At 39.5% G+C, this 17,660-nt stretch overlaps 1 protein-coding gene across 5 annotated transcripts in view; it reads right to left on the bottom strand.

Annotated features, from left to right (window-relative positions):
* Positions 1-14,034: 14,034 nt before the first annotated feature.
* Positions 14,035-17,660, bottom strand: part of pcbp3 (poly(rC) binding protein 3) — an 81,369-nt gene continuing 77,743 nt past the window's right edge. For all 5 annotated transcript variants that reach the window (XR_005130379.1, XM_017691564.2, XM_017691557.2 and 2 more), the window contains one exon: positions 14,035-17,611. Coding sequence is in view for 4 of the 5 variants with exons in the window: in XM_017691564.2 (XP_017547053.1) it covers positions 17,575-17,611 (37 nt within the window). In the remaining variant the exon portion in view is untranslated. The remainder of the gene's footprint in view (positions 17,612-17,660) is intronic.

Raw genomic sequence — 17,660 nt, 5'->3', positions numbered from 1 at the left:
GGCCAACCTTTACCTTAACCCTTCTTCAAACTGTAACTGACACTCAATGGATTTGGACAGTGGTCAAATCAGGCATTCACTGACTTGGCCATTTTAAAGTAAGAAAAACACTTTTGCCATCTTGTGCCATCTCCTGATTAGCGCCAGTATGTGCTCTGCTAGTAGCACCAGTCATACAGATCTCTTTTTAGTGCATACTGCCGACTGTGAGATATGCAATGATTGAAAAGAATATTTGATTCACACTGTAATACAGAAGTTCTATAGCCCACCCTGTGATTAGAGGTGCTCTGATTAGTCAGTTAATTACATCAGCAGGAAGCTTCAAGCAAAATTCCAATATAAAATCCTACTTTAAAAATCTGAAAGGAAGATGGTCTTTTTACTGTAAAGCATTATGGACTGAAAAATAATGATCTCTTTCAAATGTTCTTCCCCAGAGGGCTGCAGAGTGCTCCTTCTCATGCAGTCTCTTTTAAAAATCCACTTGTCTGGCTCTTTCACAAGCCTAGAAAAGGGGCCTAAAGTGGAAAAGCAGTGTCGATACACAAGACCAATCCTGAAACACTTTCTAGCCATGCCTGATATGAAGAGAGAGATTGATTAAGGCTTCATCGATTGATTCTTTTCAGGTAATCACTGTGGCTCCGTCCCACACATGCTCGCTTTTTCTGTGTTTTGTTGCACACTAAATACAGCAAAGCCTGATGGAGGGTACCTGTACTCTGAGCATATCTGTGTTTCCAAGGTCTTATGTTCTCATGCTATACATTCTCTCAGCTCGTCATATGAAAAAATAAACCTAATATGACGCATTTAGGAAACCTATAAGCCCATGGGTAGGCTGGTGGGGTCACCACGGTCATACAGTGGGCATAAAGGTGAGCAGCGCTCTGATACAGACTGAATAAAAGGTTCATGACCAGATGGCTGACCTTTACCTAAATCCTTCTTCAAGCTGTAACTGGAGTGGATTTTTCAAAAGGTATGCGCTTGCAATCGACTAAGCTACCCTCTCTGAGCAAATTAACTAATCAAGCAAAGTTTGTAACACAGACTGTTTTTTGAGAAGTCAGAGCGTAGTATACAGTTGTATGCACAAGTTTGACCACCCCAGGCCAAAAAGAAGTTAACACATCCACATAACACAGCGTTCTGAAAATTTCCATGCACAACTTGTGTTTACTTAATCATTCTGTTTGTTAATTTTAACATATTTCTAAAAAAACAATAGTTTTTTCCATTTGCCAATATATATGCCACCTGGCCAAACACCTCAATGGTTAATTGTTACCACTTCAATCAAGAAGTAAGCACTATAAAAAGACCACAGGTGAGCACCTTTTTTTACAACAGTGGAAGACGTTGCAGAGAGAGGAAGATGGAGGGTGAGAATGAGAGGGGCAGAAAGAGTGAGAGGTAGGGGTAGAACTGGTAGAAGAGTTCATGGCCAAAGAAGACAACAACTTTCAACTGAAATCAGAGCAACCTTAGTTGATCATGTCATCAACCATGGGCTGACAATGCAAGAGCCTGGACAGAGAGTGCAGCCCAACTTGAGCCGTTGTACTGTCACCTCTGTCATCAGGACATATAGACTGGAGGACAGGTATGTAACCAAAATTTCTTTCACACTATGCACTACACCCCATGTCATAGTGTATCAGTTGGGTGACACCTGTTTACATCATGAATGGCTGATGTCATACACTAACTGTACAGGTTTCCTGTATAATTTATTCTACTGTGAGGGAAATATCTTTAGGCTGCTTTGTCCACTGAGAGATGCAACCATGGTGGAGGAAGGGGCCAAATGTTCACCGGAGTACAGGAATCTGCCATTGTAAACTTGGTTTGGGAAAATAATAAAATCAGACTACGAGAAATTCAAAGCCACATCATCCAAGATAATTCCATATTCAACAACATTTAACAAGTTAGTCTGTCCACATTGGCTCGCATTCTCAAGCGAAACCAAATCAGAATGAAACGACTTTATAAGGTGCCTTTTGAGAGAAACTCTGAATGAAACAAAGAGCTCAGCTGAGCATATGTGGGTGTAAGTACAATATTGACTACAGTACACACATACAGTGTGCTGGATAACACCATATTGACTGATTTTTGTTCTTTGTTTTCAGGGAGTACTGGAAATGGATGCTCATGCAATCTCACATGAGTTCATCTTTATAGATGAGGCTGGGTTCAACCTAGCAAAGACCAGAAGAAGGGGAAGAATCATCATTGGCCACAGAGAGAACATCACAATGTGCCCTGCCATCTCCAATACGTATGGTGTCCTCCACCATCATGCCAACCTTAGACCATATAACACAGCCCGTATTCTCACATTTCTGGACAGACTCCACAACATTCTCATACCAGAGCGTATGAATAATGCAGACCATCAAAGAAACAGGTACGTTGTAGTTTGGGACAACATGAGCTTTCATCGTGCAGCCCCAGTCCAAAACTGGTTTGCTGACCACCCTCCATTTCTTGTGCAATATCTCCCACCATACTCACCATTTCTGAACCACATAGAAGAGTTCTTTTCGGCATGGTGGTGGAAGGTATACAGCCGGCAGCCCTTTGTGTGCATGCCTCTTGTGCAGGCTATGGAAGAGGCATGTGATGAAATTGATGTGTGTGTGATTCAGGGATGGATAAGGCACTCAAGGTGCTTCTTCCCTCGATGTCTGGCAAGGGAAGATATTGCCTGTGATGTGGACGAGGCGTTGTGGCCAGATCCAGCTGTGCAGTAAGATGCTGCCTAATTATTTTTCTTGCCTCATTTTTTTCTATAGATTTTTTCTGCACATTTTTTCTGTAATTTTCCTTTTCAGTTTAGTGCTTTTTGTGAGCATATTTTGTTCACTCCAATGTAAATATATCTGCTGTGCATATGTTGCACTAACTTGTTTGGTGGAAAATAAAAAAATAACAGTAGTGCGTTTGTGTATCTGCAAATATTTCTGTGCTTGTGAACAATCTGAAGAATTTTCTATAATTTGGACTATTTTAGTATTATGGCAAAGCTTACTAAAGATGAGAGTGCTTTTCATTATGCCCAAAAGTTTGTAGTTGGTTAGACAAAAATCTGGTAATATGGATGAAGTGTGTGCCATGTGGTGCAAAAGTTTGATTCTGATAATGCTATATGTACTTTTGGCTTCATTTTGCAGGATATATGAAGTATTTTGCTGTTTGGTTGTGTGGTTTTGTGAATTGTGTTACGTATTTTGATAAAAGCAGCCTAGTTTCCAAAATTGTGTTTTAGCAATTGGAAAAAAACTGTAAAAAGATAATATAAAAGATGGCATAACTTTTGCACAGGCCACATTTTTATTTTTTATTTATTAATATTTTTTGCAAATATGTTAAATTCACCAATTTGTGAAAAAAAAGTGTTCTCTGTAGAGCATGTGTTAACTTATTTTCACTTAAAAAAATCAACATACTGTAATTTTTGCATATCTGTACATAAACTGTCTGAATAAGAGCTTTGTGTGGTTTAAGTGTTGTGCACTGCCCTTTTTTGTTGTTGCTAGTTGTGTAGCCTTTAGTTTCCTAACCAGCACACAGCTGGGTAAAGTAACAAACACCAGCAGAGATGTAAAACAGATGGAGCACTTTACTACATGTACTACTTTACAACACTGCAAATCGAATGGAAGCTTTGAAATATTAAGTAACGGACAAAAATAGCAATGAATTCTAGGTACGTTTTTTCTCCTAAATATTTATTTATATTGGCTTAATTTCTCGCTGCTCCAAGGGGATTAAACTTGAGCCATGGGAACACAGAGTTGTTTCCTAGAAAGTTTCAGTGATGGTACACAGGGCCTTTGAAGTACAGGGATGCTTCCTTGAAATTTCAATGAACAAATAATGGTCCCTGGAAAACACAGGCATGACCAGACTGCATTCACTAATCAGGCATTGGCAGAAAACGTCTAAAAAATGAATCTTTCTGATATTGCATTGAAATGGGTCTTACTGTTTATGACCTGGACCTCTGAAGCTTCATGAAGCTTTCTCAGAGAAGGAGTGCTGATCTAGAACCTGTTCCAGGCCAAGTTTCCCAAAAGCATCATCTTAACTGGTAAAGAGAGTGTTGTATGGCATTGATGAGAGTGTAATGCTCACTCTACCACTGAAGAATCAGCTTTGTCCTTAGATGCTTTTGGTAAACCCAGCCTGTGTCACTTAAGACATACTAAATAAGAGCGAAATCTGATCCTGCGTCACTACTACTGCCAGAAACTTTGAGAATATGGGCTCTGGATTACAGTCTAACATTTGAACCTAAGGTGCATACAGTGTGGAGCAAGTGGAGGATGTAGAAGTATTGCTGTGTGTATGTTTGTGAGAGAGAGAGAGAGAGAGAGAGAGAGAGAGAGAGAGAGAGAGAGAGAGAGAGAGAGAGAGAGAGAGAGAGAGAGGGAGGGAGGGAGGGAGGGAGGGAGGGAGGGAGGGAGGGAGGGAGGGAGGGAGTGAGTGAGTGAGTGAGTGAGGGAGTGAGTGAGTGAGTGAGTGAGTGAGTGAGTGAGTGAGTGAGTGAGTGAGTGAGTGAGTGAGTGAGTGAGTGAGTGAGTGAGTGAGTGAGGGAGTGAGGGAGTGAGGGAGTGAGGGAGTGAGGGAGTGAGGGAGTGAGTATACGTTTAAAAAGGTCTTCCTGACCTTTCTGTTGCGCTCTATGGTTTGTGTTATACATTATTAATAGTTAAACCCAGGCCAAGGACCCAGTTATGAAAAGATAGAGAACAATAGGCTGCAGACACTGGCTTATGAGAGAAACTAGGCCAGGAGGGTCATATTATATCCAGCCAGGAGTTCCACATGGGCTTGCTCTGTGAAGCCTAACTTATAAGTTTTCCAGTTGAGTGCAAAAGCTTGCTACTTAGATTTGTGTTAGCTCTTGTCTAAACAAAAGCACAGAGGGGTGAGGACAAGCAAGTTTCAGACAGAGACATACTCCGCATTCATTCATTACAAATAGGAATCCACAGATATACATATCTGCCTATGCCAATACATAAGCATTCATAAAACAGCAATTGGGATTACATGTGGATTGGCATTACAGAGAAACATACCAATTATTTCTAAAGGGTTACAAATGCTGTAAAATGAAAAAAAGCACATTAGCATCCCCTAAACGCTCTTCTTTTCTGGAGGACAATCATCAATTTTTTATGTCCAATGCTGGTCATTTTTAAAGCAATTATCTGCTGATACCGTTATGATTTTGATATCATTGTGCACCCTTGCTTAGAAATTAGCAACACTGCCCATTCATACAGTACCGTGGCCACACTACATTTATTTACCTTCTAGTCGAAACAGTCATTAAGTACAAATGATTCTTATTTGTTTTTTAGCATCAGGGAAAAAAAGCTGAAAATATACATTTAATAGAAAATTACACAGAAGCCTCAAAAATGAAATATAAAATAAAATATTTCAGTATTTAGTGTGTTTATTGCATTCTTTTTAGGAGATTTGCTTTCAGTTTTTCAGAGAAATCTGCAGGGATGATTTATTCACAACTCAAGCATTTTCTGCTTCTCACGATCCAAATAATCCCAAACACATTGAAAGATGTAGGTCTGGACTTTGGGGTGGTCAGTATATTGTTCTTAGTTCTATCTTTGTTTGATTTGCAAGTTTTTTTTTTTTTTTTACTTTTGATCTATTTCTGTTTCTCAGTTACAGCTTCTTGGGCTGCATATCCTTTCAGACTCAGTGTTGAGTTGTCTTCTCCCAGTGGAAGGATGGACAGAAACACCTGTGGATTTTTTCAGAACTGAAGCAAAAGTGCAGCTTGATTTTCTGTTTTCTGTACCTTTGAAGGGATGGTAACAGTGTTGGGGGTCTGCCAGGTCTTGCCTGGTTGTTAGGAGTCCTGGTTTCTCTATAACTTTTAATCATATTTTCTTCTCCAGTTTTGGAAACTCTTGTTTTTTCACTTATTTTCCTTTGACTTTCCCCAAGTGAATTATCTTTTATCTAATTATGTCTAATCTCCTTAGAAATATTCTCTGATCAATAGCTTGTACTTGTAAGGTGGTTCTGACATTTGCACAGTACTGTATCTTTAAAACAAGACCAACAAAATGGCTTTTATTTGGCTGTAAAGCATTACAGTTTTGCTTTAGTAAGGTTTTGCAGTTTGAACCCATCAGTCACAGTTATTTTTAATGTACTTATTTTTGGCCTGTAGCAGTCTGAGCTTTCACCTGTGGAACCTTTTTGTTTCTCTGAAAGCACGTCTGTCACCATGCCTGTTCACCTCAACTGCAGCTCTAGCTGTGTGTGACTCCATAGCTTCCCAAAGTGACGCTCGATATGGACCATGAAAATGATGCACATTGTCCTGCCTAACCAAGCAAAGGTGGAGTGACCATGTAAAATGCCAGTAGCTGGCTGTCCACAGGCAGAAGGGGAGGCAGGGGGCCAGCACAGTGTGGGACGGTCATTAACTATGGGCAAACTGTGCCTAATTGCTCATCAAGGTTGCTCATTTTCTCTCTCGGTACACCTAGACCTTAATGAATCCCCTCTGCTCGAGTGTCTTTAATAGACAAATTACATGTGTCAAGTGCCAGGAGTGAATTCTGCCTCTGTATCCATTTCCCTAACTAGGCGAAGCGGCGCCATGACAAAGCAAATCCATCTCCTCTGATGGGTTGGATCCTGATCAGAAACACGTTTGGTCCCAGCAGATTCATCACAATTACTGGCACTCCTGTGCAAAGGGTCTGAACAGGCCAAGCTTACCACCGTCACCAATCTGCTGAGCAAGTCCTGACTCTTTTGAACTTCCGACTGGGTGTTGATTTTCAAATCCTGCTCCGTTTTGTGCTAAATCAATAAACACAGCAGAATCAAAATTGAAACAAATGTTCATTAAACTAGAATAGAGTGACTCACCTCTTCTGTGATGTGGAGGAAAATGTAGCGAAGCATAAGAAGAGAGGTTTTTGTGCAGAGAGGAATCAGCCAAGCAGAGAGCTGATAGTGGCAAGGTGCCCAGACATTTCTGCCAAGTCATTAGAAAATTAAATTATGATTCGTCGGGCCTCCAAATGAATCTATCAAGCATGGATGTAGCATACTAAGCAGCTTGCTTCAAGAGTGGCTCAGGATGGGGTAAGAAAGTAATCCAAAGCCGACAATGATGTTAGCTTTTAAGTAGCCTGTATGTGCTGCGTTCTACAAGTTGTATGTCGAAGTGAGAATGAAACTTTCTCCCCATGCTTTGACACCCTGGAACAGCTGCCGTCAGCGAATCTGAGCCTTATCTTGTAAATACACATGGAAGGCTTCTGGGCCTGCTTAGCCCTGTACCTATGAATAATACATGAGGAATAATGCCTAATTAGTTTACATGCACTGTTTCACCAAACATAAAAAAAACAATCTTTCCCATAATGAACTGGTCCTTAAACGTCATAAGCCACCTAAGGGAATTGTGTCCTGTGCTGTTATGCTACATTCCTTTCAGTCGTGGTTGTAGCAGCAGCCGCATGAGTGGCAGCCCGATACGATCCTATCTGTACACTAAATTCATAAACAAAGGTAATTATATGGCTTTTTACTGACCTCATTCTGCAGGCAGCACAAATATGTCTGTAGCACTAGTTACCTGTAATGAAATTCACCTTTACAATGGCAATCTGTCAAGCTGCGGTCTCCACTGCTGCGTCTCGGAGGACATGTAGGTATAATAATTTCTCATCAGATACAGGCAGGGCCAATATGATGCCTTTGCCTTTGCTGAGAGTATCTCCCCTGTCTCCATGTTCATAGGGAGCACTTTCTTCATGTCATTGCACCTTCCAGTGAGACCTTTTTCTGTGACGAAGGCTGAATCACTACACATAGGCCTGGCAGTGCAGGCGGGAATTCGGGCACGTCGAGTTTAATAACTGCACTGAAGTCAGTTCTCAGTGGGACAGTTTTAATTTAATTGTCTACTTTTTGTCAAAAGTGTCAAAAGGGAACTGGAAGACATCAAGTTAGCTGGGAATTTTAACAATCCCAATCAGAGAGAAGAAGAAAAGAACCACAGTGGGCTCAAGACAACACTTTCCTAATATGCAGTATTGGAAGCCTTTGTAACAATCTGAAGTAAAGAAAAAGTCTCTTAAAGTCCAAATAAGGCAAGATCTTACATTTACAATCCTACTGGACTTGCCATTCCAGACTAAGCATGTCAACTAACATGTCAGCATGGGGCATTATACTAATGCTCAGAACCTTGTAATTGGCCTTCAGCTTTAGCTTTAGTTATATATGTTATTTTCAGTGTTTACAAAGCAGTAGCTGTATTAGTTGAGTGTGTATGCAGAGCTGGGCATAATGCCTTGAAGGAGTAGTGATGGCTGCACACTGAATACACTGTCCTAAATGTGTTCAGTAGTGTATTTCATTAGTTTTTATGTATTTTAATATATTCAGAATCTATGTAGAACATATTCAGAATACATTTTGTCCATTGTCCATGTGCAAAACTCTGCTGTAAGTCACACTGTTCCTCATGGAAAAATCCCTGAATCCATAATCCCTGACCTCAATTCACCATATCCCAATAACAAAATCTCCAAAATGTGTGATGTGTGCCTTGCAACGCATACAGAAGTCCAATATAACACCAAAGCTTTTGATGCCTCAAAAGTTTCCTCAAACTCAGAACAATGACTCATCTCAGAGATTTATCAGTCTATTCAGGCATTAGCTGGGTCTTCAGTGTTTGTAAAGAAGCCATATTTAAGTTCTTCTATAGAGTGCCTTTACATGCTGTGCGCTGATTTCAAAATACTTAACAAGTAATTGTGTTGTTTCTGTAAAAACAGTACATATTTTTAAATTTATGGATAAGTATTCTAAAAGTTTTTTCTTAAAAATATAAAAGTAACTGCATTCTGAATACTGACTTTACAAAATATAACTTGGACTAAATACAGATACCTATTTTTTTGTATTCCCACTATTCCATTACATCCCAACCCTGTGTAAGTGATATGGATGACATTTAGGGTGTGGTATGGTAAGCCTATATTTTTTCGACCATAAAGCCACACTAATAATCTAACTAAGGGTTTGCCAATGCAGAAACAGTAAAGTATTACCAGTTTACCAAATTACCAGTTAAGATGCACTTTAGTTTTGTATACATTTATACACTCTAGTTTCCTGTGCAAAAGTAAAAAGCAGTCAAAACATCCATTGAGCACAAGTTGTTCATTTTTCAAGCGATATTACTGAGGAGATAAAATAGATATAAGGAAATCCACTTGCATTAAGAATGACAAAGACAAAGGAAAAAAAGTTTCCATAACTTATTATACAGAAAAACTGGGACTCTGGTAGACCACCTGGTAGACCACCAAACCTGTTACTATCAGATAAACAGTACTTAAAGCATTGGTGCTTAATCCTAGTTCTGAAGATTTACCACTCTGGACAGTTCAGATCCAACACCTGGCTCTAATGTTTAGATGCTTCTGAAGGTCTTCATTACCTGAATCAGGTGTTTGATTAGAGGTGTAGTTAAGCTGTGCAGAGTGGTAGATCTCCAGGACCAGGATTTGGCATCCCTGACTTAAAGCTGTCCTCTTTGAGAGAGAGAGAGGAGAAAATCACGCTCCACTCTTGATTCAGATCTGAAAAAATCCACAGGTTATTCTGTTCATCCTTCCACTGTGAGATAATAACTGAGTGCTGAGTCTGAAAGAATGTGTAGCTGTAAAGAAGCCCTTACTGAGAAAAGGAAACACATCAAGCAAAGAAGCTGCTGGTGTTCTCAGAACAAGTCCAGACCTCATCACTGAATGTGTTTGGAATTACAGGAGAAATCACAAGCAACTTCTAAGCCTGCACTTTGGAAATGTTTCTACATCTCTACAGATTTCTTGAAAAGAATGAAAGATATACTAAAGGCGAAAGGTGGACATACTAAATACCTGCTAAATAACTCTGATATTATATTTAGTCATTTAGACTTCTGTGTAATTCAGTTCCTTAAATATGTTTCCTGCTTTTTTTTCCTGCTGCTAAAATGAACAACTTTCACTAAATGGCTGCTTCAACCATTCAATTGATTGGAAGATTCTGTTCCACTTGAACTGGAATTCATATCTGTCTGGCTTGTGCTTATAGTGGAAAAGCAAAGGTAAACATTATGGTAATACTGCACAATTACTTTAGGACCACTAAAGATTTAATTTATTGCACTTTGTTAGCTTTCTAGTCTAGGAGAACATCCCACTTAAGTGCTTTCTCTGCTCCTACACACCTGACTCTGGTCATCAGTTAATCACTAAATTGAATTAGGTGTGTTAGAGCATGGGAAACAGTCAATTGTGGAGTGCAACTGCCTTCAGGGCTCCTTATAGGTCTTAACATTCTTCTAATTATCTCCAGAATGAGTTCTGTGCCTGCTCACAAGGAATTTGTTATGTATGTAATAAAAAGCGGAATCTGAATGACATTTAAACGCTGTCCAGTATGTGTGTGTAGTTTGATGCTGTGCTTATCTTGCTTACCACAACCTGCAGCTTCACACTGGAAAGAACTGTCTATATTGAACACAGTTCAGTAATAAACATGTACTCTAAATACCACACCCCACCTGTGAAGCCTTATTATGTTGGTCCACAGAATTCTGAGCATTGCTCCCAGATTGTAAATGCCCTTGATGTATGTGTCTTGTGAGTGCTGTGTCCTTAAAACACAGCAATTTTACTTAATTTGAGCATGATTTGAGTCCTGAGGTGTTACAGTGTAGTTCATTTCATTTTGTTGCTTATGCTCCTGAACTACGTCTCTCAAAAATGAATATGTTAAGGTATAAGATCTTACATTTTGCTTATTCTTCAGTTTGAAACTCATTGTGAAAGAGCTTAGTGGCTGGGCCATCAGCCATGATCGAACTACCCATATTATTTCACTTGTGGAAAAAAAAATTCCACACTTTTTTTTAATTAAAGAGTTGGAGTTAAGAGTTCAAAGCACAGTTCATACATGGAAATGTATACATGGAAGACATTTACTTATATCCATTTATTCAGGCTACAGCATTCACACTGAAGTTATAAGAACTGTTTCAAACCTAATTGCTTATTGAATGATGCATATAAGGCAGTCAGTTATTTACATATATTAGTTTTAAAGGTAGACAAGTCAAGACAGCCTGATTTAATTCTAAGGGTAAAAGAGAGGTGGGAAAGTGGTTATGTAAGACAGAATTTTGTCCATGTTACCAGACCTGATTATTCACCTTAATGTGACACATTTGTGTGGACACGCAAATCTTAGCCACTTTCTTATGTGGTCCTAGATCAGATACATATCCGCTTTGTGAGCTAAAATGAGAACGCTTAGATAGGAATTTCTGTTTTTTTCTTCCCACTGTGCATTCGCCAACGTCCAGTGTCAACGTGGCAGCAGTTATGTTAAAGTGGCCCAAATCTGATTTTGTCACCAAATCAGATTTTTTATTATCCTGTTCTTTTAAATGTGAATCTGACATTACTCTGAACGGATCACACTCCCAAACTGACCCACATGGTGTTCCTCAGCCATGGCCACTTCATTGGTTTGGACTTTTTATGGCCACATTCAGCCATTTCCTCAAACATCTCTTCAAATACATAGCGGTTATAATAAGTGCCCTCTAATTTAGTACAAAAATATTTATGAGGTCTCAGCAGTGTGAAACTTTTATGATTGTTGAGTTGAATTGACGTAAATTCTGCATTCAGAATTCTGGCTGTTCAGACTGAGTTGCTGCATATCAGATATGTATCAGATTTCAGTGCCACATATGAAAGGCTTTAGAATGCCAGCCCAGATCTGATTTCTGGCATTTCCAGATCGTGTCCAGATTTATTTTTTATAGTCTGGACAGAAGAAAACACAACAAACAGCAACAATGTCAAATCCAGAGCGATGGGGGTGCTGGGATTTAAGAAGAGCACCAAAGCTTCACGCTTATGCCATTGAATTTTGAAGTTTGGAGAGCGAGATGATGCCTCCATCTCTCCCGCATCTGTGCTTGAAATCCGCATCTCCTTACCACAGCAGCCTGTGCGGATAGGCTGAACACAGTGTCTGGACACAGAAATCCAATCTGATCACTTGTGAATAACAGTGAGGACAGTTGTCTTGAAAGAACTGATTTAGGAAACAAATCTGATTTGCCTGCAGTCTAACTGCAGCCATAGAAATGTCAGATTGAATATTTTTGCTGTTCACTTTGCCACACAGAACGCATCTGTGACATATGTGACATATGAAGAAAAAGATCAGATTTGAGCCACTTTTACCTGCTGTGTGAACGTATGGCTACATCTTAATAACGCTGTGTGAATGAATCATGTGCGTCATGAACAGCAGACAAACAAGCAAGCAAAACAAGCCTTCATCACTGATAATTTGCTCTGAACAGCTCTTAGGTGGTCAGATGCTTTTGATCGAGGACCATATGAAAGTAACTCAGGTTGGATTTTAAAATACCGTATTTGTGTGTCCACATAGCTCTGAAAAAATCAGAGCTGTTTCACATTTGGGCAGAAAACAACCTGTGAACGTATCGAAGCATCTGACTGTTTTGCCTTTGTTTTGCTGTAATAAGATCTAATAATATCTTTGCGATAAAGCCTCATTCTGCTGGTTTGTTTGTTGTTCATCATGATTAGGAGGTTTGTTAACAAAGATAGTTTGATGTCTTACCTACATGAATGTGAACAATCAAGTTAGATCAGACCTGAGCAAAAAATCTGAACTGAGCAATAAGGCTTGTAATGTAAACATAGCCTATGACAACACAATATAAATATTATTAGGAGACTTTATTAATATACAAGAAAATGTAAGATATTGAGGAATTTCATAAACCCGGGAGTGTGTATGAGTTTTGTGTGTCTGCTGTCCTGCTGCCAGGTTCATACAATAAATGGAAAGTCAAATGTCAGATTAGTGCCCAAGCCCACTGCCAACGATAACACACAGAACTCTGCCACACCGGCGTGTTTATCTTCTGGCTTGCTTTTTCAATTAATTCATTTATTTTTCTTGGGAGGGGGTGGTGGGGCGTGATTTGGAGAGCCAAAATGTATTCAGGGACTTTGGGAGAGCAATAAGGAAGTACATTAATTTGATCTGATTTCCAGACGAAAGTAAACTTTGGGAGCAGTGACAGTGGCAGGCTAGAGGTGACCTCACATCTCCCTGGAGTGATGGTGCTAATTTGGAAACGCAGTGGTGGACTGGGACTGGTGCTCTGACACTGCTTATCCCTGGTGCTTTGAGCCTGGGCCAGAGTGTAAACCACAACTCAACTCAATTAAACCAATTGACCTTCTAAATTTAGGAATCTAACAGTTATACAATAATAGAATTCCTGGTTTTAAGTAAGAACAGATACTGGTGAATTGATGTCACACTTACAGCATTTATATCCTAGTAAAATGTGTTTCTTAGCCATCAGAGGATGCTGCTAGTTTCCTATACCCAGCGAGAAAGAAAGTATATGACTGTTCAGGTGTAACCTTGACTCTGGCTGTATTTGGGTAAACTTGGGTAACACCACCAGAGCTCATCCCATCCCCACCCTGCAGAATTCCAGCACACCACATGACCTACAAACAAAAAAACAGCAGGTCAGAGTGACCTACAGACAATGGCAGCTATTTAGTCACATTTAGGCTGGCCCAGAAAAACAATGCCCTCAGCCTGACAATTAACTACCCATCTGTGCGGAAGTAAGCCAAAGTTTGTCAATACAATAATGCACTTCAAGGAGATGCAATTATCTAATATTATGAGGTAATTATTCCAATATGATTACAGTGTTGAAAAACACAGCCACATTAGATGAAGTTCATTAAGCGTCTTTGCAACGTTCAGAGCCCTCTAGTGGTAGGACCGTGCTGGTAACCTCTGATATGAATTTGCTGATCACAGCGACTATAGACTGAAGGGAGTGATGATGAGGAATAATGCTAAACAACCACAACACTGATATCAAGGGAAAAAGAAACTTTATTTTTCTCCTTTTACAAAACAGTTCAAATGTAACCTAACCTCAGTAATTTAAAACTAATACAGACCTGCAAGCAGCAAATTATCCAATGTTAAATAATTACTTTGTTACATTTCCAAACAGCATAATTTACAGAAGCACAAACAGGAAAAGGGCCCTTGGTTTTTTTTGCTGCTCTAGTACAATGAAAAAGCTATAAGTGAACAAAGAAAATAACATGAATAAAAATGGATTTGTATGCAATTAGATGTCAGCAACAGTAAATGTCTGCAAATGAGTTACTGAAGTTACATGTGCAAATACAGTATGTGACTTGAATGAAAACAAGCAAATGCAGTGTAGTGATGGACAAAGATGATGAATGAAAGCAAAAAAGCAGTTTGAAGAAAAAACAACTCTGAACCATGTTTGCATTTGAGTTTTGATCATTGCATCGTCGCACTCCTAACTGATTTTATTGCATTTGTAGTAGTAATAATATTAATAATAATAATAATAATAATTAAAACAAAAAAATGGTATACTGCCTCCCTTCGCAAAGCCCTAAGCTTCTTGGAAGTGTCACAGTTATGAAGCATGCTGTGAGAATATTATGCTTCTGTACAATGAGCTACAGTACTGCACATTATAGACCAAAACATAACAGAACATTCCATACAAATAGTAACAAGACACAGTCTTGTTGAAACATACAATCTAACTGAATGATTAAAAACAGCCTAAGACACTGACACAAAGTCCTACAGTGCAAAACATAATGTAACTGAGATAAAAGAAAAGAATCTCTAGCAGATTACTGATGCTCAAACACAAACAAAAAAACTAGAATCTCAGTTTACTTAGCCTTTTCAAAGCCGTTTACGCGACAGTATTATATCATCTCAGTCATGTGCGCCACTTTCCTAAGATGATTGTGTGCATACTTCTTTTTCCCCAAAGTTACAAAAGAGCTCACAGCTGAAAATAATTCACGAATAAACTTCAGTTCAATTACCTCAGAAAATATTGTGTGGTGGATTAACATTCAGTTGCATATCTTTAATTTGTTCCACAGTGTGGTAGGGCTGCTATGATCTCCAGCAGACACCATATACAGCATCTGAGTAGCTTTTATCTGGATTTCTACAAACGAATACATTTAGTCAAGTGCATGTAAAGAATTTAAGGAGTGGGTATTCAAGACACAGATTAATCCCAGTCTCAATAGCTAATCTCTACTGTTTGAATTAGCTCAAGACTGTCTCAAGTCTGAGTCTAGAAAACCAGAAACTGATCCTTCTTTGGAGCACTAAATAGACATTTTGCAGCCAAATCTGGAGCAGTGCTATCATGAAGAGAGCTAGAAACTGTGAAGATCAGTTTAAAGACTGAATAGTCAGCGCTGAAGAAATTACATTCAACTCTCAGCCTCAGTATCAAATCTCATCAGATTTAAATGTTGAGGATGAACACAGCTAGTTTATTAACACTGATAAGGTCTAGTTACTTGGATCGGGGGAGGCAATGTGCTCTTAAAAGGACTGACGGTTGGAATGCCACCTTCAGGAGGAATGCAAACGGCCAGAGCTAAAGCCTGGGGCTTTGATGGCTATACCGAATCAAACCATCAAATAAATGCTACACATGGCTCTGAAAGGGTCTCACCATGAAACGTTAACACCAGATTAAAAACCTAAAGGTCCTGGGAAGTACAAGTGATTGCATGGAACAGCGAGACGATGGGCTGTATCTCTGTAGATGTTGCCTGGTGGGTCTAAATACAGACAGCGAGTCTAGTCACACACTGCTTAGTATACTACTAAAGCTGTGCGTGGCGAAAGACCTGTTCAGTAATGGTGAGTTCAGCACAGCCATCACACAAAGAAAACTATATCAGCTGGAGATTTGGACTGCACAACAAGGATCAAAAGTGAAGTAAATATGTCAAAAAACAATCATGATTACCAGGGAGACAGACTGGGGTCCAGGGTACCTAACAGCACTGTAGGATTCAGCTCACAGAACGTAATGCATTAGAAAGAGATAAAAGTGATCCTCTCCCCACTATTGTCTGTGGATCTCTGTGCTATGATTCTCATCTGAACTTATGGCCCTAAAGCAGAGTTCATGAACACTGCTCCAGGAGATCTACCTTCCTGCAGACTTTAGCTCCATTCTAATCAACCCCGCCTGATCCTTCTAATTATTGCCTTCAGAGGTCCTTGAGTAGGTGAATGAGGTGTATCACATTTGGACTCTCATGAAACGTACAGAAAGACAGATCTCCAGGAGTGTTAGTGAACACTGCCCTAAGGCAATGGTCAAAAATCAAGCTGATCCTATGTTGATGGATGTGGTGCCATATGGACGACTGAGAAACATATTGCCATGCTGAAGAGATGTGATCATTGGCACTTTCGCTGGCTGTGTTCATTTACATGTGCAAAAAGCTGTCAACCTTTCGTCTGCATGTGAAGTATGCTGGCACATGCGCGTCTCGCTCGTTCTCGTCTAATGGATGGAGTTTTGGTGGAACGTCTGGAGAACAATATGTGAAATAAAAGTAATAATGTGCTGGGCGGTATGCATGTATGACACACGTCCATACATGTCTCAATGGGAAGAGAAAAGGGGCAGGTTTTATTATCAGCCTGTCTTTTTTCACTTTCAAAGACACCAGCAACCTTTAATTTTTCAGTTTTTTTTTTTTTAACTTTGTAAGATATTACCAACTATTACAAAGATATTGTGTATGAAAATAGACTACAAACAAATTCTGTCATATTCAGCTTACATTTGTGGTGTGGATCTTTGACCATGCTGTAACACAGTGAACACAAAATACAGGATATAAGCTATTTTTGTATTTATGTTTTTTTCTTGTTTGTTTGTTTTTTTGTGGTCAGCAGCTCTGAAAGTGAATGCAGAATGCAGGCTGATAATGATGATGTTGTGTCATGCAGCAAAAACAGTGGTGTAAAAAATGCAAGAGTGCAACAACCCACCAATCTCTGGGGCAATTCAGGTGTGAGATACACTGCTGTCTCTGATACCTGCTGTAAAAGGTAAAAGCCTTCAGTTTCGAGCTTCACTTGCTTTACTAATTACCAATTTGATTTTTGAAGAAATCAGCAGTAGTGATTGGTCTTCTGATAGCAGCCGTGCAGATCTCACAGGAGAATATGGATTGGATGACAAACAAACAACGAAAAAGTACAATGAAAGATGTGAATTCACAGTGAAAATCTATGGCAAACAAGAGCGCCAGAGAGTGACATGAAAGGTACTAGAGTGTCAAAAAAGTAAAGTGTCCTTCAAAATCAAGAGGTTAGGAGAAATTAGGGAGCATCAAGATAACAACGCAGGACCAGTAGGAACGACACTGAACTGGAGACTTTTAAATATGTAGAGATCATAGAATATAAATGAGCTATAATCACTTAAAATACAGGATAATCAAGTACAGAGAAAGAGAAAACAAACTAGGTGCAATGCCATTGGCTCAGGGGTCATGTGATGCAGTGAAGGATGATGGGTAGAAATTAGAGAGTGCCCATTCCAGTGACTTCAGACGTCAGCCTAGAACAGTCAGGGGAAGACGGGAGGGGAAACAGGGGTGGGGAAGGTA

The sequence above is a fragment of the Pygocentrus nattereri genome, chromosome 6 (assembly GCF_015220715.1).
Source record: "Pygocentrus nattereri isolate fPygNat1 chromosome 6, fPygNat1.pri, whole genome shotgun sequence".
Classification (NCBI taxonomy): domain Eukaryota; kingdom Metazoa; phylum Chordata; class Actinopteri; order Characiformes; family Serrasalmidae; genus Pygocentrus; species Pygocentrus nattereri.
The sequence above is the reverse complement of the archived record's forward strand: the minus strand, read 5'-3'. Positions and strand labels throughout refer to the sequence as shown.